Source organism: Ranitomeya variabilis, chromosome 3 (assembly GCF_051348905.1).
Source record: "Ranitomeya variabilis isolate aRanVar5 chromosome 3, aRanVar5.hap1, whole genome shotgun sequence".
Lineage (NCBI taxonomy): Eukaryota > Metazoa > Chordata > Amphibia > Anura > Dendrobatidae > Ranitomeya > Ranitomeya variabilis.
This window is the reverse complement of record NC_135234.1, coordinates 657938992-657956640: the sequence shown is the minus strand read 5'-3', so window position 1 is coordinate 657956640 and position 17649 is coordinate 657938992. Positions and strand designations below refer to the sequence as shown.

The following is a 17649-nucleotide window of genomic DNA, read 5'->3' as shown; positions in this document are numbered from 1 at the left end:
TCCTGGATGTGACCATATTCTATTAGAGCTAATAAAGTCTTCTGAACCAACAGTTGATGTCCTCACGCCTGTGTCAACAGATATGGACAACCGGTAAATGGCCCAAGGACTGGACAAGATCCGTGTTTATTCCTATTCCAACAAAGGGAGATGCTTCCGACTGTGGAAAAGCTATTGGACTATTGTGCTCATACCTCAGGACAGCAAAATGCTACTGAATATCCTACAAAGATGACTACAGCCTTACTTTGACAAAAAGCAGACAGAGGAGCAAGCAGGATTTAGAAAAGGCAGAGGAACAAGAGATGTAATTGCTAACATTAGATGGATAATGAAAAAGGCCAAAGAATGCAAGGAGATCTATTTTTCTTTGACTACAGTAAAGCCCTAGACTGTGTGGATCTCCAGAAACTTTAGAATACCATGAAGCAGAGGTGTCAAACTGCATTCCTCAAGGGCCGCCAACAGGTCATGTTTTCAGGATTTCCTTAGCATTCCACAAGGTGCTGGAATCATTCTGTGCAGGTGATTAAATTATCACCTGTGCAATACAAGGAAATCCTGAAAACATGACCTGTTGGCGGCCCTCGAGGAATGCAGTTTGACACCTCTGCCGTGAAGGATATGTGTGTGCCGAACCATCTTATCAGCCTCTTTAGGAACCTTTAAATCGACCAAGAAGCAACAGTCCTAACGGGACATGGCATAGTTAAAAGTAGAACGAAGCATCAGAGAAGGCTACATCCTGTTACCTGTTCACTTCAGTTTATATGCAGAAGCTATTTTCAGGAAGGGTTGACTTGCGGAAAAAGAAGGAATCAAAATTGCTGAATGAATCCTCAACAATCTTATATACACAGACGATACAACATTGATGGCAAGAAGTGTAGATGGAATGAAGGACTTATTACAGAGTGTGAAGATGGAAAGCTCAAATATGGGACTCGTACTCAATACAAAGAAGACAAAGGTATTTACTATTGCCAGGCACGACCAGGGCACATTTGAGATGGACAGTGACAAACTCGAAGTTGTAAAGGACTTCAACCTACCCGGATCAATGATCACTCAAGATGCAGCAACGACACCAGTAGTCAATAGTAAAATAGCTCCGGGCAAATTAAGAGTGAAGTCACTGTACAAGTTCTTCAAATCGAGGAACACTTTACTGGCGACTAAGATACAGCTCACACACACAGTGTAGTCTTTTCTGTAGTATTATGGATGTAAAACCTAGACACAGACAGAACAGACCGAACTATCAACGCCTTTTGAAGGAGAAGGATGTTCTTGCGATACATGGTATTGATAACCGACAAATCAATCTTGGAACAGATCAAGCCAGACATGTCACACAAAGCATGGATCACCAAGTGCTACAACTTGCCTACTTTGGACACATCATCCGAAAACTGCAATCACTGGAGAAGGACAGCGTGGTTGGAAGAATAGCAGGAAAAAGGCTTAATACAATCAAGATAACAGCGGAGAAGACTCTGGTGGACCTATCTAGGCTTATACAAGATCGATCTTCCTACAGAGCGTTCATTCATTCAAACATCGTTCCTCGAGATCGAGCTGAAGGCCGTTAAATAACAATCTATAATATAACACTGGGAGCGTCACTCTGTCCGAAGCCTTTATAGACTGCGCAAGCGCCGGCGCAGTCTGGACCCCACAGAGTGACGCTCCCAGGAGATCGCGGTATGCGTAAGCACTGAACGCACACCGCGATCTCCAACGGAGGGAGCAGGGACGAGCCAGGAGGGTGAGTATGTTATATTTACCTGTCGTCCGTTCCACTGCTGCGCGCTGCTCCGTCCTCCTCCTCTGCCTGCGACGTTCAGTTCAGAGGGCGCGATGACGCGCTTAATGCGCGCCGCCCTCTGACTGAACAGTCACAGGCAGAGGATCCCGGAAGACAGAGAGGCGCGCATCAATGGAACGGGGGACAGGTAAATATAGCAAGTGCCGGGGGCCTGAGCTAGCGGCGACTCCGGCACCTGACCCCCACAGCGCGCCGGTGTCCCCGCTTGCTCAGGCCCCCAGCACTCGGCACCCAGCACCACCACGCACAGCCGCCCGCACTCACCACCGCCACGCACAGCCGCCCGCACTCTCAGCACCGCCACGCACAGCCGCCCGCACTCTCAGCACCGCCACGCACAGCCGCCCGCACTCTCAGCACCGCCACGCACAGCCGCCCGCACTCTCGGCACCGCCACGCACAGCCGCCCGCACTCTCAGCATCGCCACGCACAGCCGCCCGCACTCTCAGCACCGCCACGCACAGCCGCCCGCGCTCTCAGCACCGCCACACACAGCCGCCCGCGCTCTCAGCACCGCCACGCACAGCCGCCCGCACTCTCAGCACCGCCACGCACAGCCGCCCGCACTCTCAGCACCGCCACGCACAGCCACCCGCACTCTCAGCACCGCCACGCACAGCCGCCCGCACTCTCAGCACTGCCACGCACAGCCGCCCGCACTCAGCACCGCCACGCACAGCCGCCCGCACTCTCAGCACCGCCACGCACAGCCGCCGGCACTCAGCACAGCCGCCGGCACTCAGCACAGCCGCCGGCACTCAGCACAGCCGCCGGCACTCAGCACAGCCGCCGGCACTCAGCACAGCCGCCGGCACTCAGCACAGCCGCCGGCACTCAGCACAGCCGCCGGCACTCAGCACAGCCGCCGGCACTCAGCACAGCCGCCGGCACTCAGCACAGCCGCCGGCACTCAGCACAGCCGCCGGCACTCAGCACAGCCGCCGGCACTCAGCACAGCCGCGCACAGCCGTCGGCAATCAGCACAGCCGCCGGCACTCAGCACAGCCACCGGCACTCAGCACAGCCACGCACAGCCGCCGGCAATCAGCACAGCCGGAGAGAGAAAGATGAGAGCAACATATGGCAGAATGGGAACAGGCAGAATGGGTGCAGCACATTACAACAGAATGGGGGCGCAGGATGGGAGCAGCACATGACAGAATGGGGGCGCAGGATGGGAGCAGCACATGACAGAATGGGGGCGCAGGATGGGAGCAGCACATGACAGAATGGGGGCGCAGGATGGGAGCAGCACATGACAGAATTATTGCGCACACATGACAGGATGGGGGTGCAGGATGGGAGCACATGACAGGATGGGGGTGCAGGATGGGAGCACATGACTGGATGGGGCGCAGGATGGGAGCACATGACTGGATGGGGCGCAGGATGGGAGCACATGACTGGATGGGGCGCAGGATGGGAGCACATGACTGGATGGGGCGCAGGATGGGAGCACATGACTGGATGGGGCGCAGGATGGGAGCACATGACTGGATGGGGCGCAGGATGGGAGCACATGACTGGATGGGGCGCAGGATGGGAGCACATGACTGGATGGGAGCAGCACATGACAGAATGGGGGCGCACACACATGACAGGATGGGGGTGTAGGATGGAGCAGCATATCACAGGATGGGGCGCAGGATGGGAGCACATGACAGGATGGAGACGCAGGATGGAGCAGCACATGATAGGTTGGGGGCGCAGGATGGAACAGCACATGACAGGATGGGGTCGCAGGATGGAACAGCACATGACAGGATGGGGATGCAGGATGGAGCAGCACATGACAGGATGGGGGCGCAGGATGGGAGCACATGACAGGATGGGGATGCAGGATGGAGCAGCACATGACAGGATGGGGGCGCAGGATGGGAGCACATGACAGGATGGGGATGCAGAATGGAGCAGCACATGACAGGATGGGGGCGCAGGATGGAGCAGCACATGACAGGATGGGAGAGCAAGATGGGAGCAGCACATACCAGGATGGAGACCATATACCAATATAAATGCTCGCCACCCGGGCGTAGAACGGGTTCAATAGCTAGTATAATATATTGCTAAGTGCAGATCCACCTATATGTCCATCCTTAATGTTTACTACTGTAGTATATATTTTTTTCTTTTTTAACCTAAAGGATCTTGTACACTTTATACAGGATGATGTCTCTCCAATTATATATGTGTACTATATATAGTACAGACCAAAAGTTTGGACACACATTCTCATTTAAAGATTTTTCTGTATTTACATGACTATGAAAATTGTACATTCACGCTGAAGGCATCAAAACTATGAATTAACACATGTGGAATTATATACTTAACAAAAAAGTGTGAAACAACTGAAAATATGTCTTATATTCTAGGTTCTTCAAAGTAGCCGCCTTTTGCTTTGATGACTGCTTTGCACACTCTTGGCATTCTCTTGATGAGCTTCAAGAGGTAGTCACCGGGAATGGTCTTCCAACAATCTTGAAGGAGTTCCCAGAGATGCTTAGCACTTGTTGGCCCTTTTGCCTTCACTCTGCGGTCCAGCTCACAAACCACTGTGGAGGCCAGATCAACTGGCGTAGCACCCTCCGTCTTGGTCAAATAGCCCTTACACAGCCTGGAGGTGTGTATGGGGTCATTGTCCTGTTGAAAAATAAATGATGGTCCAACTAAACGCAAACCGGATGGAATAGCATGCCGCTGCAAGATGCTGTGGTAGCCATGCTGGTTCAGTATGCCTTCAATTTTGAATAAATCCCCAACATTGTCACCAGCAAAGCACCCCCACACCATCACACCTCCTCCTCCATGCTTCACGGTGGGAACCAAGCATGTAGAGTCCATCCGATCAACTTTTCTGTGTTGCAACCAAAGATCTCAAATTTGGACTTATCAGACCAAAGCACAGATTTCCACTGGTCTAATGTCCATTCCTTGTGTTCTTTAGCCCAAACAAGTCTCTTCTGCTTGTTGCCTGTCCTTAGCAGTGGTTTCCTAGCAGCTATTTTACCATGAAGGCCTGCTCTTAACAGTTGTTGTAGAGATGTGTCTGCTGCTAGAACTCTGTGTGGCATTGACCTGGTCTCTAATCTGAGCTGCAGTTAACCTGCGATTTCTGAGGCTGGTGACTCGGATAAACTTATCCTCAGAAGCAGAGGTGACTCTTGGTCTTCCTTTCCTGGGGCGGTCCTCATGTGAGCCAGTTTCTTTGTAGCACTTGATGGTTTTTACCACTGCAGTTGGGGACACTTTTTCAAAGTTTTGCCAATTTTTCGGACTGACTGACCTTAATGATGGCCACTCGTTTTTCTTTACTTGGCTGCTTTTTTCTTGCCATAATACAAATTCTAACAGTCTATTCAATAGGGCTATCAGCTGTGTATCCACCAGACTTCTGCACAACACAACTGATGGTCCCAACGCCATTTATAAGGCAAGAAATCCCACTTATTAAACCTGACAGGGCACACCTGTGAAGTGAAAACCATTCCCGGTGACTACCTCTTGAAGCTCATCAAGAGAATGCCAAGAGTGTGCAAAGCAGTCATCAAAGCAAAAGGTGGCTACTTTGAAGAACCTAGAATATAAGACACAATTTCAGTTGTTTCACACTTTTTTATTAAGCATATAATTCCACATGTGTTAATTCATGTGTGTGTATAAACTATATATATATATATATACACACACACCCACACACACACACACACACACACACACACACACACACACACACACACACACACACACACACACACACACGTGTGTTTTATAGGCTTTATTTTCCATTTTCTTAATTATAATGAAAGTACCCTATTAACAATATCACTGAGTCTGTGTGTATATATATATATATTTTTTTTTTCTGATCTTACCCCATACTGATTAATTGATGACCCTTTTCTGTCTACAGGGGATGGAAGATTGCTGGCGGTGTCCTTATACTTCTAGTATGCAGCATAAACATATACTTTGTGGTGGTGTACGTGTCTTCTCTTGGTCACATAGCATTTTATGTGGGAGCCGCCGTCTTGTCCGTTGCCTATCTATGTTTTGTGGGATATTTGGTAAGTGCTATTGCTATTCATCATGTGACCTTTTGCTTTTCAATCTTACGTCATTCTTTGTGATTTATCAAAATCTGATGATGAGAGCGAATCTAATCCTTCTGCATACTGTTTAGTGCAGACCGGCGTGGTTGGGGGCAAGGTGATTGTATTCATCTGTATGTCTTTACTTATTGACACTTATTCTCACCATCTTAAAAAATCAGTATAGGTAAGAATCACTGTAGCATTTGAGGTCTCAGAAAGGCAGAGTAAATGGGTTCTGTGGTAAAGGGATGACTGAATTTAGTTTTTCACTGTCATTTTAACCCTTCACGACCAGGTAGGTTTCTGGTTTTGCCCTTTCGTTTTTTCCCTCCACATTTTTTTCCTGTCGATATGACCATGGTTGGGCTTGTTTTTTTTCCGGACGCCTTGTAGTTTTGAATGATTTTATTTATTAATAAACTACTTGTTTATTCTACCGTACAAGTGTACTGAAATAAAACAGGGTAAAAAATTCAAAGTAGAGTAAAACGGTAAAACAAATACAAAAGAAAAACGCGATTAAACTAATATTTATTTTGTTTTAATTTTGTCCTTCATTATGTGGGAAAAAAATGACATGGCAACTTTATTCTTCAGGTCGGTACAATTTACATCAATATGTATAAGGTTTAAAAAAAAAAATATATATATATATATATATATATATATATATATATAATTACTGGTTAAATGTTAGAACGTTTGTAATAAAAAAAGAAATTAAAAAAAGTCGCCATTCCTTTTTAATGGGTGTGAAATGCGGGTCCCATAAAAGCAGCGATTCTGGGTTTTCAAATTTATTTTTTTTTCATATTAGGCTTTTACTGTACAGCTTAAATTTATATTTTTTTGTTGGACTTTTATGGACTTGGTGATACCAAATTTCTTTTAGTTTTTGAACTTGAAAAAGAGGGGTGATTGAAAACTTTTTTTATTTATTTTTTTATGATTTTTTTTTTTCAAGTTCCCATAGGGCACCTGCAATTGTTTTATCACTTGTTTTATATATTGCAATATGGTATTGCAGTTATATTGTAGGATTGAAGTTCTCTTATGAAGCCCAGTGACTAACCGGCGTTCATAGGAGGACCAAAATGGCAGTGACGAGAGCCTTCAGTAAACTTAGGTTACCATAGCAGCCAATGAACATCCCATAATCACATCACTGACGAGGGGAAAATGTATCTTTTACACGTGCACCAAGCAACCCAGCTATTTACATGCTATTGTCAATGATTGGCAGCCACATCTAAATGGATAAAACAGCAGCGATCCGTGCTAGCTCTAGTCTCTGCTGTTACAGGCATGTGCCCGCTGTGTATCATAGGTGGCACCTGCCAAGTTTGGTCCGAGCTCAGTTATATGTCTCCCTGCATCCATATGACTTGTATTTGATATCCAGTCGCGAAGGGTTAGTGTGGACATGTCTTGGAACATATGTCTTACTTTTACCCCTGACCATCTGTTTAGACAGATTTTAATGGAGCGTGGGCAAGACTTTGTGGCTGGCCCATTCTTGGGACCAGCATTAGGCCTACTCAATGCTGTCATTTGTATAAATACTGGTTGACATTACCTTAATGTGTCATGACACAATTTGGTAAGGATAACGTGAAATAAATCATTGGCTTCACGTGCCGACCACATTTTACTGCAATCAGTGAGCAATAAAGATGGAGTGCAGAATTTATTTCCTTTTTATTTATAGAAAACCGGAAATGCCATAACTGTCTGAGGTGTTTTAACTGGCCACATCATGGAATAGTGGCTGCAGAGCTGAATAAAACTTACCTATACAATGAATAGGAGAAACTAAAGAATAAATGCTATTAACTTGTAAAGTTTAGATTATAATTTATGCTACGTCCAGGGGAGCGCTACCAGAAACTCTTCTGTGGGGGGTGAACTTTGTTCCCTGCATGACATTGACCAGTCATAAGCAGGAGTTGTCATGTAGGAGAAAGTAGGACACCCCCCCAGAAAGCTAGAAGAGCAGTTGTTCTCTTGTGATATTTAATGATGGACCGCCTTGCTTTCAGCCCTGATCTCTGCAGCTACTGTGAAGTATAGGGCGTGTCCTTACAAATACCACTTGTAGCTCTCATCTCACACCACTGTTAACTTTGCCGAATGCTCCTCACACACTATCATGAGAGGAAATCTGGAAGTTTGGAATCCCGCTCTGCTCTACTGTACTCCCCCCACACTGACTGCCTTTAGATGAAAGCTGGAGGTGTTTGTAATCGCTCTCAGCTGTACTGTACTCTACACAGTAGCTGCAGGGAGCAGTGCTGTCTATCATTACATCTCACAGTAAAAGGAAGCTTCTGACCTTCTTGGGACATATTTCTGCCCCCTGCCAAAAAAAGGATCCTGTGGTAAAACCCCCTTGGACTTATCAGAAATGATAACCTAAACTTTACAATCTAATATCTCTGCAATGGAGAGCAGAAGTTAAAGAATAAAACTATGGTTATTCAGCTCTCCAGACATTATCCCATAATGTGGTCAGTTTAATATACAATGTGTCTGTAAAGTCATGGTGCACTATTGACCAGTCACTGGAAAGCAACAAAAAGTGATAGAAATGTAAAATCTGCTCCATATAAAAGAAAAACACTCCCAGTTTCATACCTATTCAGTGCAGTTTGATGTGGGCTCCATTTGTTGCCCTACACACATCCAAACGATAGTGAAGTTCTTGCCACACACGGGTAAGGACGTCTGGTGTAACAGAGTGAATAATGTCTGATTTTCTGTTTTAAGTGATTGTCGTTGATACGTTCAATGTGCACATGTTGCTTCACATAACCCCAAAAGTATAAGTCTAAGGGTGTCAGATCTGGGGATCGTGGTGGCCGTGGCTTGACAGAACCCCTGCCTATCCACCGCCGGGGGAATGTTCTATCCAGAAACTGACGAAGAATGGTGGTGTAGTGTGGAGGACCGCTGTTCTGTTAAAAGATGACAACTTCTGGAAATTGTGGCACTGCATACAATTCCAACATGTCAAGATATGTGTTTGCCGTCACAAATCGCTCCGTGACAAAAAAAAAAAAAGGGCCCATCGCCTTATCATGCATCAGGCCACACCACATGTTTACTTTAGGGGTGTTACATTCGTACTCCACATAGGCATGAGGATGTTCAGCAGCCAATATTCGGACGTTATGGCGATGAACATGTCCACAGATATGGAAGGCCTCATCGCTAAACACAATCTTCTGCAAAAATCTTGCATCATTGTTGATCTCATGAAGCATATCTGTAGCAAACGCGCATCGTTTGGGTTTATCTGCCGGTTTGATAGCATTCAACAGCCTCAATTTGTATCCGGTAAAACCGTTTCTTTAACACCTTATGAACTGTAGTCTTGCTTAGGTGTAATTGTCGCACACACAGATTTTTTTTAGGGCTCCTTAGGTGACTATCCCGTGTAGTCTCTACAGAATCGTCACTGACTGATGGCCTACCAGAACGGGGTTTCTCCACCAAACTGTCGGTTTCCTTCAACTGCTTATCCCACCGAGTAATGTTATTTCTATGTGGTGGCGCTTCATTATAAATGCGGCGATATTCATGTAGCACTTTGGTCATGGATTCAAATTTAGCGAGCCACAGAACACACTGAACTTTCCTCCAAAATGTAAACTATAAATGGATCCTGTGACTGGTCAAAAGTGCACCATGACTTTACAGACACACTGTACTAAAACTGGTGAAGGGTATTTTTTAAATACGTTTTCCAATGATGTGTTATAAATGTTTGATAAATGTGTCATGGACTGATAACTCTTCATTCTCCCCCAACATTTTGGAGATAATTTGGGTTACCCTCCACCATTGCCATAAATATCTGAGACAGGAGCACTCTCTTATTGTTTAGTACAGCATATAACTGGGGCAGCCTTTTACTCTCTGAAAGGTAATGACCATATCCCACATGAATGGAGAGTCAATAATCTTTACATGCCTGCATCAAACTATGTATGCTTTTTAAACCAGTAAGGTCATTTCAAGACCCTGTGACTCTCTAGTAGCCAGATGAATCCCCCAAAACCAGCCTATTCCTAGGTACTTTGTCTTCGGATTTGTCTGGCTGCCCGTTTAGGCGCCTGTCACGTGTGCGGTATCCCCAGGTAGCGCCTGTTGTGTCACAGATTGCAGATATTGGTATATTTTTGTGTTCTAATACTGTGATTTTTCATTCTGCACACAGACGTGGCAATGTTTGGTTGCCTTGGGCGTGAAGTTCCTCGAATGTGGCCAGACGGTAAGCATCCATCAAATAATGCTTGCCGAAGATCAACCTGCTTTCTCTATTAATTAAGGGAATGACGTCTATTCTGGACATGGCAAGTGGCCATCAGAGCCAGTGTGTTTCTATGGTTTACTGTGTGAACATGGCAAAATGTATGTGCAATTTGCACAGAGGATGATATGTACGTTATAAATCATGGTTGTACGCTTTTCTTACTGTTTTCTTATTTAACACTTTTTTACCTAATTGATGCGTGCTGAACGTTGGTTGCAGATCCTCCTGTGTGCTGCTATTTGTTTTTAGTCCCTCAAATATTCCGATACAATTTCCATTAAAGCTTATGCACCTTACTGATAACTGACGGACACGTGCTGCATCTGACGTTCTCATTTATACTTTTTTATGCTGTGGAAAATCCAGAATACATCAAGAAAGCGCTAATAACTTACTGTATCTTCACTTCTGACAGCAGTTTTATAGCCAATCCGACCACGGCTGTTCATATGCCCCAGGACTGTGAAAGCCCGATAGCTGCCCATTGCCCACCGATTACGGATATTGCTAATTTTAGGGCAGCATGTAACTGAAACAGGTGCAGTCATGAAAATATTGCAGTTCTGCAGCAGAACTAGCTCCCTTTCTAAAGACGGCCATACACATAAGCTATTTGTCTGGACAACACATGCCCCCAATACACATGTATGGTCAGCTAAGTGAGCATGTGTTATCAATGGGAACAGCGAAGAAGCCACTGCCAGAGGTGTCCAGCAGCAGCTTCTCTCCCACCGAGGTCAAACGACTGGGCATGTTGGAATCTAGTATGCCTGATCCTTCTTTCCGTCAACATAGTGTTGTTTCCACCACTCATTAGATGGTCAGTTGGTTCCCTTTTAATGTATATGGCCACCTTAGAAGATAGGGAAACTGTTTTTTTTTTTTTTTTTTAAGTATTATTCTACATGGGACCTAGTGTCTTGACCAAATGTGAGAGAGATGGCTTTTTTTTAAAGGGGAATTCTAACTTTTGTGGTGATATGTGAACTTTACTTGGACTTTTCAGTTACTTAGACATTTCCAAAACAGAGAGCATCTTTAAACGGTATACAGATTGCTCCGGCACTTGGATATTGAAAGATATTCGAAAGCTGTCAAGAAATTGAAGACTGTGGAATTTCCTTTTAAATTGGCCTGTAATGACTGTCTCTAAGGAGGCGGATGGATTCTGTCACTCTCCCATTGGACTATGGAACTACTTATACAGTATAGCCATTAGCACCGTCACTCAGTGTTAAGCTTCAGTTCCACAAAGGGTATTTGCACCTCACCTCTTTTTCAGGTGGATCCCGCCTGATCAGTGCCTGAAAAAGCACTTGAAGAATGAAACATACATTCCTTGAAATGTAAAAACAACTTGCCGCGCATTTGTTCTGTCTTTTTGAGCTTCTTTTAACAACTTCAGGATTCAAAAAGAGTAAAGTGGTTAAAAGAATTGGCCTGAACATTCGCACCGCTGAATGAATATGACGAAAAAAACAAACGAAAAAAAGCCAGAAAAAGATGCGCGTTAGATGAAAGAAACCGGTGCGTCCTTAAAGGAATGTCCCCACGAAAAAAGTTAATTTGAATCAACAGATCTTGGCATAATTTCCACAATTGGATATGTTGAAAAAAAATGTTCCTGTGCTGAGATAATCTTATAAATGTGCCCCTGCTGTGTACTGTCTGTCTGACAGTGCAGGGACATGGTCTGATCATACCACAGCTCCTGGGTCGGGGAGACAGCAACAGAGAGGATAGACAGGACAGCAGGGGATCACAGCTGACTTTCTTTGAGGTAAAACATTGCCCTCGCCTGCTGTCCTGTCTGTATACTCTCTCTTGTATCCCCCCTGCCCAGGAGCTGTGGTATGATCAGACACAGCCATTACACAGTACACAGCAGGGGCACATTTATAAGATTGTATCAGAACAGGAACATTTTTACTAAAAGTAAAAAAACAAACCGCTTATATTAAAATGTGACACATCAGCAAGAGACAAAAACTGCAGTGTCTAAAATGCAAGTAACCTAATAGGTTCAGAAAATGTACAATATCATGAACTCTCCAAGTACTCATCTGTGGGAACCTGACCTTGGCCTTGCTCAGGAAATTGTTCCCCCGAGAGGTGTCCCTGACGTCAGGCTAAGGGTCAAGGTTGTAGGATTGTTTATTTTGCCATCCTGGGAAAGGGGGGCTCTGTAGCCTACTGCAAGCAACAGGTCAGAGCGGCACACTTCAATGGTCGTGCACATCACGGTGTTTTCTCACTGGATGTTGTTTGTTTTTTTTCAATGATTGTGGGGTTACAAAACTTCCTTTTCCTGTTTACTCGTACCCCTTTAAATAAAGATATTACAGAAGGTTTTGTACAGATATTGAGGCAGCCACCCAAAGCCCCAGCAAGTGCTGTGCAAGGTTCCTAATTTAACTAAAGGGGTATTCTCAAAATTGCAAGTTCTCCCTTTATCCATATCATACCCCTTTAAATAAAGATATTACAGAAGGTTTTGTACAGATACTGAGGCAGCCACCCAAAGCCCCAGCAAGTGCTGTGCAAGGTTCCTAATTTAACTAAAGGGGTATTCCCAAAATTGCAAGTTCTCCCTTTATCCATAGGATAGAGTATAATTTTCTGATCGTTGGAGGTCCCGGTGCTGCAGAGCTTTGTCTTTACTGTAATGGAGCTCCAGAATGAGCTGGCCCTGTACTTGGCTTTGTCCAGCAGTCTCCCAGCCAGTGAATGGAGCAGAGGTCCCGCATGCGCCCCTTTGGTCCCTTCAAAATGGGGATTTGTAGATTCCTTTTTTTTCTCTATTGATGTGACCCCCAAATATCAGCAAGTAATCCACATTCCACCGAATGGATATAAGATAACTTACACTTTTGGGAAAACTCTTTTAAGGCGACTTGTGCATGATACCCAATGGTTACATATAAACTGAAACATCCGGCAAATGTATTCTTCAAATAGAAATATTTTTATTTGAAGAATAAATTTGTCGGGTATTTCAATTTATATGGGATTTTAGAGCATGTGAGACCACCCTGACACCAAATTGGACTTGCTCTGCTGGTTGCGGTTTTTCTTTTTTTTTTTTTTTAATTACCTGACACCCACTGGTTTTCAGAATTTCTAATCTCGTTTGTGTGATTTAATTTTCAAATTGTTTTTTTTTCTCCATTGTTTAAATCTTTGTAATGATATATCTGTGAATCATAACTTGACCTTCTAATCCCCACAGTCATTGATGTATTGTCCTGTATGTATGTGCGTTAGGCTAAATTAGGACATCTATTGATTGAGCCGTAATGCAATAGAAAACTAACACAAGACTCGTCTAAAGTCTCCCTGACGTAAATGATCCTGAATCTCTCAATAAAGGACTGCAGATCAGGAGTAGCGGGCTTGGTGTGATTTATTTAAGCACAGACCTACATAAAGTCTTCCTATAACAACCAGTCACATCTGCTAGTATATTTATTTTACTCAGTTATATAGCGCCATTAATTCCACAGCGTTCTACAGATATCACTGTCCCCATTGGGGCTCACAATCTAGATTTCCTATCAGTATGTCTTTGGAATGTGGGAGGAAACCGGAGAACCCGGAGGAAACCCACACAAACACGGGGAGAACATACAAACTCCTTGCAGATGTTGTCCTTGCTGGGATTTGACTTCAGCGCTGCAAAACAGTGCTAACCACTGAGCCACCCTGCGGCCTATAGATGACATTAGTCTTGAATATTGACCGGGTTTCTAATCTCTGGGTATGGACTTATAACACATGTAGAAGAGAAGTATGCTTCTGGCCATAGCAGTTAGCAGCATGACTTTGGCTTCACCTGCTATGGATCTGTCGGCTCTTCTATACCATCTTGTCGGATACCGTTATAATAGATAAATGTGGATAAAATCCGCGCTGCTGTGACAAATGATGAATCCAGATATAGTTATAAGGTGTTTGGGTGGTTTATTCAATGCATTTCGAAGCTCATGGCTTCTTCAGGAAGTTTCCACAGAAAGATACCTATCTTTCTGTGGAAACTTCCTGAAGAAGCCATGAGCTTCGAAACGCGTTGAATAAACCACCCGAACATCTTATAACTATATCTGGAGTCATCATTTGTCACAGCAGCGCGGATTTTATCCACATTTATCTATTATAACGGTTCTGAGAGGTCGCATCGCCGACCTGTGGATCTGCAGCAGCTGACAACTACACGCTTTTACTGTGTACCACCAGGTGAGCAGTTTTCTCATAATTGATTGGAAACAATCCTGGGGATAAGACCCTATTTGTGCTTTTTTTTGTCTCCTACCATTCTATACTATCTTGTCGGATGCAGCATAGGATAGAGAACAGCTAAACTTGGGACATATATATTGTTCTATGATTATACTTTCTATTTTCGGAATAATGCTTTATCCCTTATTCATAGAACAGAGGTCAACTTGCTGATCGCTGAGGTTGTGATGCAGGGACATCCAGCAATTGTCAGGGCTCTGTCCCCATCATTCAGCGAGTCGGAGGGCCAAATGCTTGACCTTCGCTCCATTCCTTGTCTAAGGAACTTCTGGAAGTAGTTGAGAGCAATGCTTGGCTTTCTCTGTATATAGAGGGAGCTGTGAATCGCTGTATTTGGGGATGTAGGGTGTGCAGGACACGGGATTCCTGCTGAATGAAGGTGGAAAAACTATACATTCATGAGCTCCTCAGTTTTCTGTACTGTCTGAGACCTGAGGAGTTTGTATGTTCTCCTTGTTTAGGTGTCTTCCCACACTTCAGAAGCATACTGAATGTAGATTGTGAGCCCCGGTGGGGACAGGGACTAATACAAGATATGGCAATCTCTGTACTGCTCTGCAGATTAGGTTGGAGATATAGAAATAAAATAATCACTTCTATCACAGACACTATTTATTTTTGAAAAGCTTCACTTAAATGCTTGAAAAAAAAAATAGGAGACCTGACAGATCCACTTTACAGAACTTCAGAAGGATGATTAGTTCTTTCATTATAGACCTTGATGACGTATAACTTTGCTATGCCGTGAGTGTTCAATCAATGAGATCCTTTATAGGAAACGGACTTGCCACTTTGTCCTAGCAACCAGCGAGGGCTAAAGTGATCAGTCTTGCCAGTTTCAACATTGGGTGAATTACACTTTCTAGGGTACGCCATCACTTTGCCCCTTGCTATACACCTTAATTTCCTATACATCACTTATCTACTACACCTAGGTAGTCTGCCAGAACAAATTACCGTTTAGGCCAAGCACAGGCACTCGGCGCACTCTTGGCATGGCCAGACCGGTGAGTGCACCTTCCCACCTACAGGTTTTCCATTTATCTTAGCACTGGCGTTATAGACCCAGAGAAGGGCAGTCACTTAAGGAAGAGTATGGTGGAAATAGAGGGAAAACAAGTAGGTGGAAAGGTGCACTGAGCTGTTAGGCCACACTAAGTGAGCACCTTTGCTTGGTGTGAACAGTCATTTTGTGCTGACAGACTTCCTTTAAAGGGGTTTATCCACTTCTAGGATAACCCCCTCTTAGACTAAATGTCCAGCCCTATAAAATAATAAAGCCTATGCTCTCCTCCCACGCCGGTTCCATTCCAGCATTCTCGACATTTGCGGTCCTGGGGCTGTGATGCAGTAGAATGGCACCGGGCATCATGTGTCAATCAGTGCTGGCGTCACTCTCAGCCTTCAGACAAACTGAAAATGAAGAGGACGTCCGGGCTGCAGCTGATCCCTGGCTTCCTCTTCATGTTCAGTTTGTACGAAGGTGGACCCAGTGATGCCAGCGCTGATTGGGCATCATGTCTCATTCCACCGCATCACAGCCCCGCGGAGAGCGAGTGCCAACACCATGAGACCGCGAGAAGGGAGTATAGGCTGTATTATTTTATCGAGGCTGAATATCTAGTTTAAGAAAGGGTTGTCCTAGCAGTGAACAAAGGTGCTGTGTAAGGGTATGTGTCCACGTTCAGGATTGCATCAGGATTTGGTCAGGATTTTTCATCAGTATTTGTAGCCAAAACCAGGAGTGGAACAATTAGAGGAAAAGTATAATAGAAACATATGCTCCACTTCTGCATTTATCACCCACTCCTGGTTTTGGCTTACAAATACTGACGTAAAATCCTGACCAAATCCTGATGCAATCCTGAACGTGGACACATACCCTTAGGGTATGTTTCCACGGTCAGGAAACGCTGCTTGTTTGATGCTGCGCAGAGCTGCAGCGTCAAACAAGCAGTGTCCAGATGTTCCAGCATAGTGGAGGGGATTTGATGAAATCCCGTCTCCACTATGCGTGGAAACCCGCACGCGGCGGCCCTGCGACTACGGACATGCTGCGCGTCTTTTCAGATCGCAGCATGTCCGTACACCTTGCGGGGACGCAGCGTCCTCGCAAGGCATATCACAGGGCCCTATGGGACAGAGCGATCATCCCGGATGTGAAGAGTTAACACACCCGGCATGATCGCGTCCCATTAAGGGGGCGGGGCTTAGTGCCGAGCGGCTTCGCCGCTGCGGCGATACCGCCGCCCATCCGTACCGTGGAGTCATACCCTAATGCTACCTGTCTACCACAGATGGCCTTCTTGGAGTTACAGATTGGCCATGAACAGGTGATGAGCAGTGGTTTAATTCCGTTGCATATGCCAAATGCCTTGGTTCTAGCTCGACAAAGATGTAAGCGTGGAAGGGGCGGGAATTGAGAGTTGGTTTCAACAGGGTTTCCCCCCCCCCCCCCCCCCATACTGCACTGTATACCAGTATAATATACTGGAAAAAAAACAATTCTCACAATAGATTTTTTTAAACAATTTTCTAGGCAGTTTCCCATGTACAAACGAAGACGTGTGAGTGAATGAGAAGTTTTAGTAAGACTGATTTTACCATGTAACCAAACATGTAGTGAAACGGTTTCCACAGTAGTCCCAATGTAGAAACATCATTTTACAGAATTCACTAGAAAACCTTGTTTTGTTTGCTTCCTAGTATAACTATTAGATTTTGCAGCAGCTTCTCAAGGAGATTTACCAATTACTTGGACATTCACAGTCATCAACAGTAGTGAACAAATTCTCAGGTTTAAGAGTTTCTGATGTATAAAATGAAGCTAAATCTAATGCTGAGCGACCTGTCAGCCTCGCATCTACTGCACAACAAAGGAAACAAAATCAGAAACTGAAGTGGAGCAAATTATTTAAAAGTAAAAATCTACTGCTGAACGCCATGAATGTTCACAACAGACTCCCTGCCTAAGAGCCTGGAAACCATTGATAGACCATAGATGAGGTCGGTAACTTACACAGCAATCAGTAAGCCATAATACCGCTCTGCAGCCACTATTATTACATCGTGCGCCCAGCTCAACATGACAAAGTTGCTAAAAGGTCCTCTGACT

General features: G+C 44.8%; 1 protein-coding gene across 2 annotated transcripts in view; it reads left to right on the top strand.

Annotated features, from left to right (window-relative positions):
* The window catches only part of SLC11A2 (solute carrier family 11 member 2), a 75778-nt gene that overhangs the window by 48829 nt on the left and 9300 nt on the right, over window positions 1–17649 (top strand). For both annotated transcript variants that reach the window (XM_077297803.1, XM_077297802.1), the window contains exons 15-16: window positions 5743–5896; window positions 10143–10196. In XM_077297803.1, coding sequence (XP_077153918.1) covers window positions 5743–5896; window positions 10143–10196 — 208 coding nt within the window. The remainder of the gene's footprint in view (window positions 1–5742; window positions 5897–10142; window positions 10197–17649) is intronic.